We start from the raw sequence: 6,638 nt of genomic DNA on the forward strand, positions 1-6,638 counted from the left end.
ACACAAGCACAATTTTCCCATTTTATTTATTCATTTTATATTTATACTTATTTTGAAACGCAGCCTTACTTTTTCTTGGTACATATATGTTCTATGTTACATGACAGTATATATTGTCCAAATGAATCGTACTGAATTCATCTGACAGTCAGGTATTGATTACATGCAGATGTTGAAAAGAAGAGGCCCAACAATGGACACTTCACCAAATTAGATTTTTATCTGTTCCCAATCATAATTATCAATTGATGCAAAGTAATCCCTTCCTCTGAAATATAATTCTAATCTATTTACGCTGTCCCAGTCTGTGTTACAGAATCCTGAGGTTCACTTTGTCAGATGCTGCATTGAGATCCTATAATACTAACACTGATAGTTTAGCTTCATTCATCATTTAGATCAAATGAAACCAGACCCAGCATAGATGAACTCTATGCATTTACATTATAAACTTACACACATATAAAACATCATTTCTGTTTGAGAAATTCTTCAAGAAATAATCCAAACAATTCCTTAGTTTAAGTTTAGGAAGATTTAATGAACAACAATTCCTTTCCTGCTCATGAACATTGACAGCTGTCATCTAGAGGCATTGTCATAAAATAAATGTTTAATTCAGACTCAAAAGATCCACCATACAAATCATCTTCTCCATTCTATAGATATACAGTTCAAGCTGTTTTCTAATGCTGTTCTAATGAAACCTGCAGAAAAATAAAAATAAGAAGCAAGCAAACACAGCTTCATTACTGATTTTAAATCGATGGAAAATCCAATCAGTAAACAAGTTTATTGTCTCTAGTATGTCTCAGCTCATATTCTTGCACATTTACTTGCTGTCTGAACTTTTAACTGTTTCGAACTTGTGCATTTCATTCATCCTTTAGAAAAAATAAGCAGATTAGACATTTGTGATAAATCAAAACAGCCATCTTTCCTGGGACTCAATGAACAGCTGAAAAAAAAACAAAATAATGTAGATATAAAGCATTAAAAACAGTAATGCATACTTAAAATCACTTGTGTTACAGATAATATCACTGAGGTTGTTATAAAATAGTAAACATAAAATCAAACTCATGGCTACATCCCCACCTCAAGCACTTGCCTAACTTATTCCCCCCCCCCCCCAAAAAAAAGGAAAAAACCTCATAAATGTTTCATTTTCACTTGACTTATCTGAATATGACATACATTTAGAAACAATAGCATCTGCAGTCATTTATCTTATTTGTTAGAGTGAATTGAAAGATCTTCTTTCAATGAGATTCTTCTATATTACAGCTTGCATATATGCAGACAACAAGAGGTCATTGTGACTTTGGCAGAGCAGAGTTTGTTCTGAGGTTTTACATTTCATCCAGACTTGCAATCGCTTCCTGTTTGGTGTGTTTTCTCCACTCACTGGGAATTTCTCCTGTGCCCTTGAACTTTTTCTTATAGTGATCTTCCAGTTCCATTTGAAACTTCCACACAAACCATTTCCAGTAAATCAGCTTAGATTCATCAGCGGTGATTTTCCAAGATTCATACTTTGGACCAGCAGTGTGGTAGAGTTTATAAGGAATCAACTCATCTGAATCACGTTTAGGGTAAAAGGACCTGTCACTTGCTACTGATGTTGTGCAGAAGTTAATGTCCAGTTCCCCAGTATTTCTGACATGCCTGCCACTGACAGCAGAGGGGCGATGAAAGGGGACATTGTGTTTATCTGGACTGTGACCTTCCAGTGTGTTGGTACAAATGGCTCTGCAGAATGGACACTGTACCCAGCAGCCGTTGCAAAGTTGGTCAATGAGGATTTTGTCAGTCCTCTTCCGAGATTTCCTTAGGTTACCTAATGGGAGTGCAGTGATCTCCTCAATGATGGATTCAAGTCTTTTCTTCACCACCTCTTCAAGAAAATCAAATTTGTTTATGTCACTAAAGGTTTGGCAACATATGGCATCAACTTTGAGCTGGTCCTTAAGCTCACTGGAAAATTCCTCCAGCCACATGTTTATGTTTGCTTCCCCTTGTGCCACTTTCTCTGTAGCTTTATGCAAAGCGCGACTCAGAAGCCCCTGGATGTCTTGAACATTTTTCTTGAATAAACTCTTTGTGGAGTCTTTGTGTTCAGTGAAGATATATTTCTTCACTTCTTCTTTTATGAAAGTCTTGACATGTTTCCTTGGATGTCTGATGTAGTTCATGTAGCCCTGAAAGTCCTCTTTCTCTGCCAGGGATTTTAATACATGCTTCTCCAAGTTCATCCTGTTCCCACTGAATGGTGAGAAAGAGCACTTCATCTCTCCTGCAAGATCAATGGCAGTCTTATCATAGACAGCCTGGACAGTGGAATCCTTCAGTTTATCACAGATCATCTCTGCAAACACAACAGCTGATGAGTGACCTTTACAGAAGCTGCTGAATATGCCATAGAACTGCTCTTTCTTGCTATTGACATAATATCGTAGATCGTTGTTTGTCTTGAATTGATGGTGAGACTCTAAAATTATCTTGCTTGTAGCGTCAAACACATAGAGCAGAAGATCAACTGTGAACTTCTTCTTGAGTTCATAGCTCTGTTGTGATTGAAATTCTTCAACATGTCTGTTGACATTTTTGGCCATTTCCTCCAGAAAAGTAGAACTGTAGCCTCTTGTGGCTAAAGGTCTGCCCCGAATTGTGCTTTTGGCCTCATTGTTAACTTTGTCAATGAGAGATCTGATCTGCTCTTGCTCTTGATATGTAAAACATATCTGTGACTTATTTTCTTCTCCCTTCCAAAATTTCCAAAATGATCTCGTGTTTTTGCTTACCCTCTCATCTTTAGATCGCTGTCTTTCTTCACAGGGATCTTGGTGCTTGGTTCGGGTATCATATTCAGAATAATCCCCAAGGTTGGCTATGTTTTTGTATTTGCCACAATTTTTGCGTTCATGTATAAGAGAACTTTCAATGCCAAGTTCTGTAAGGATAGAAAGCTGATCTTCTTGTAGGTTGATATCCTTTATGGGCTCTGTATCTGCAGTTAATTCAGCAACCCAGCCATCCCAGACATGGTTGAACTGCTTTTGAAGTTCCCCTTCATTTGTTGCCTTGTCTTTGAGCTGCAGAGCAAGCTGTTTGCTCTTTTGTAGTAGTTTGTTCTCGAACTCTGGCTTCTTCTTATCAAGCATTTTGCAAGCATTCTTCTGCTGGAGAACCTCATCCAGTTTTCTTTTCAGTGCTTTTACAAGTTCTTCATGAATGTCTTTGATTTTGCTTTCAAATCTTCCTCGCCATTGAGCCAACATTTCTTTTTGGTTTTTATCTTCAAAGTATGTTGCCATAGCTTTTCTGACATCTTCATAAGTTTTGCTCATCTTGTTATAAAGATAACTGAGTTCAACCATGTCATGGTTTCCATTCTCTATTCTGTTGTGAAGCTGATGGTCAATGGTCAGCAGCTTTTCCCTCAGGGTCCAGGTCCAGTTCCCATACTGGACCTCCAGCTTTCTGTACACTGCAATTTCAAGTGTGTTTTTGAAACTGAAGACAAAGTTTTCATTCAGCAGAGCTTTCCTCAGGTCTCCAATGTTGTGTTTGAACTGTGAGAGAGTCATTCCATCAGACTGTGATGCTTTAGAGAGGATGGTGTTCTTCAGCTCTTGGACGCTTTCACTGTAACCTGGATTTGGAGGGGCCATGGGTGGACTTCCCTCCCACAACTGGGCAAAGTATTTCACATCTTCTTGTATATCAAATTCAATGATGTCACTGAAGCTCTTGGCATCACATCCCTCCTCTTTGGCAGCTAGTTGAGCCATCTGGTCCAGTTTTTCTTGTAGGCGCCTCTTCCCATCCATATTTTTCTCTGAAGCTGCAATGTCTGTGACATTCTGGTGAACAAATACACAGCTTGGAGACAATTTAATGTTCTTCATCCGCATGATAGCCTGTACAACAATCTGCAGAACATCTTGCATTTCTGCTGGATTTTCTCCAAAGATGTTGATCAATGTCATGTTTCCCACACCGATGACAAACGTAGCCAGTTCATTGTCGTGGTGTAGAGTTGTGTTACCTGCCAACTCAAGAGCACGTAGTCCTTCAGTGTCCACAACTAGAACATAGTCAAACTTTAATTCGTTCTTCATCTCTTCTGACACTTTCACCAGCTGCATGAAGGCACCTTTGGTGCATCTGCCAGCACTTACTGCAAACTGTAAACCAAACATGGCATTCAGCATTGTTGATTTTCCACTGCTTTGTACGCCCAGAACTGACAGAACAAAAACTCGCTTATCACCCAGCTTCTTGATGACTTCATCTAACAGACTACTGATCCATGTTAGAGGTACATGACCTGCATCACCATCCATCAGCTCCATGGGATGTCCTGATATCATCAGCTCTGCAGCCAGAGCAGGATAGTCACACCACTTCATTCTGCCTGTGTTTCGTCCTCTTGCCAGTGATTTATGAGCTTCATAGATCTGTCCCATCTCCCTGACGATGTGCTCCAAGCCAAATGTTGCTGCTTGAAGTTGTGTTGAAATCTCTTCGAGCTCAGTTTGCTTGTTTTTTAGTTGATCAGATTTGTCTTTCTTTAGAGCCAAGAATTCAGACCACTTTTTATCATATCTGTGGAGAATTCTAGCGAGGTCATCTGTGGAGAGGTCATCTAGTAAGATCTGAGTCCATGTCAGGAAACAGGCTTTCTCACTCGATGGCAAAGACGAGAGATTTTTGATGAACAGCTCCATGAGGTCAGAACAGGAAGCAGCACGCTGGCTCTGTCGTATTTCCTGCAGTTTCTCTTGATTTTTACTTTTCTCCATTTCAATTTCTCCTTTTAGGTGATACTGTTGTTTTGTTATGCTGCTCCACTCATGCCACAGTTCGCCCTGACAAGGGAGCATTTTCTCTTTGATCTTTGAGACGTCCATGCCCTGAAGCAAACTGGTTATTTTCAAAGCAGCAGCTTTTCCTTCTTTGCAGATCTCATTTTCTTCATCCACTCTGATTCCAGAGACTTGAGCCAGTGTTTCAAGCTGGAAGGAATCAAAGGATCCAGACAAAATGTTCCGAATGATTCCTTTCAGTTCTTCAGATGCATCTGACTGGCTTTTGTCTTTCAGACCAATCTTATAATGTCCTGATTTCATCTGTACTGGATTAGAATCATTATCAGCAATGAGGCAAATCAGAGGCTTTGAGGAATCAAGGAGTGAGGAAATAACGGTCATACTTCTGTCTCCCCTTTTCAGAGATGGTACCAACACAACATTGATTGAAGCCTTTTCAATCAGTATGTCACGTTGTTTATCAAAGGACAGAGCGTCACCGTGGAGATTACAGAAGGCAATGAAGTCAGTGAAAGAATCGTTGGGTTTTCCAGCTGGGCAGTACCAGGCGATCTCTGCCACTCCATCCATCAAGTAGCGAGTTTTGGTGCTACCTGGGCAGTTCCTGTGGAAGAAGGTGCTGTGGCGCTCGTTGATTAAGTTGTTCAGTAGCTGAGATTTTGACAATGAGGCTGAACCAAGACGGAGGAATGACACCATGGGTGTCTCAGCTTTACAGACAGGCATGCTCTTCATTATGGAGCTTTTTGATTTATCTGTCAGCTTCCAGCTTTTTCTTATTTGCCTAAATGTCCAAAGAGGACACTCAATGTCCTTTGAGACTGGGTCAGGAACAAGCAGAGGTAAGGCGTACTGACATTGGGATAGCTTAGTAATCATGTTCTGCCTGAGAAAGGTGTCTGAGCAGTGGAAAACTGCCATTTGAACGTCCATTGGATGGACATTTGGTTTTGGTTTTGGCTCAGAGTCTTCAGTAGAACTGAAAAGATCATCTAAGTTACTTTTTCCTGTTTCATCATTTGCAACATCTGGCTCATGTCTGAATTGACAGACTTCAGCACTGTCTTGCTTCACAGGAATATATCTTGCTCTATAGTCCAGTATCATCAACCTTTGGAGAAACGTATGAGCTAGATCCTTCTCAGGTGTGTCGCTCTGCTGTTTCAGAGCTGGGCCTATTTGAAGAAAATCTGCTGGTGTCAACGTCTGTTGGCGTTTGTCTCCAAGTTGAAGTCTGTTGAACAGTGTTTCTGTTTCTCTTCGACATTGCTCCTCCCTGCTGATCTCTACCAGCTTTTAAAGTAAATCATATGTGTCAGGAATTATTACTTTAAATGAAGGAATATTGAATAAATAGTCCTGTAGAGACATTTAGATTGTCTTACCTCATCCTTATTTTCACTCATGTCATCCTTTAAGGTACCTATAAATAATAAACTGAATCAACCCAGGTACATGTGTATGATCACAATATTACTGTAGAAGTAATAATTCAATCAAATTCTATGTATGAATTAGTACCTGTATGTTTCTCAGGTGGTGTTTCAGACTTCATGCTGGTCTCCTCTGTTGCTGTTGTGTTATCGTTCTTCTCCAAGTCTTCACCATCATCAGGATCGTTGACTGGATCACACTAAGAAAAAAGTTATTTCATGTCAACTCTAGTTGACCTGTGGGTTCCATTCAGTTAAAGAATTTGTTTACACTGACAACTGGTCAAGAAGGTGAAGTTCAACAACATACAACATTGTACATCTACTATTGTACGAAACAGGTTTTTAGACCACAAGTACCACTGAGAAA

At 39.8% G+C, this 6,638-nt stretch overlaps 1 protein-coding gene across 1 annotated transcript; it reads right to left on the minus strand.

Moving 5' to 3' along the window:
- Positions 1 to 516: 516 nt before the first annotated feature.
- On the minus strand, positions 517 to 6,464 carry LOC143012002 (interferon-induced very large GTPase 1-like). The gene is made up of 3 exons (XM_076165030.1): positions 6,357 to 6,464; positions 6,221 to 6,258; positions 517 to 6,128 (listed from the first exon to the last, which is right to left on the minus strand). Exons 1-3 carry the CDS (start codon positions 6,388 to 6,390, stop codon positions 1,353 to 1,355), a joined length of 4,848 nt encoding a protein of 1,615 aa, XP_076021145.1. The 5' UTR covers positions 6,391 to 6,464; the 3' UTR covers positions 517 to 1,352.
- Between the last annotated feature and the right edge of the window lie 174 nt (positions 6,465 to 6,638).

The sequence above is a fragment of the Genypterus blacodes genome, unplaced genomic scaffold, assembly GCF_046128005.1.
Source record: "Genypterus blacodes isolate CSIRO-AG114 ecotype Tasmania unplaced genomic scaffold, CSIRO-AGI_Gbla_v1 ptg000140l_1, whole genome shotgun sequence".
Lineage (NCBI taxonomy): Eukaryota > Metazoa > Chordata > Actinopteri > Ophidiiformes > Ophidiidae > Genypterus > Genypterus blacodes.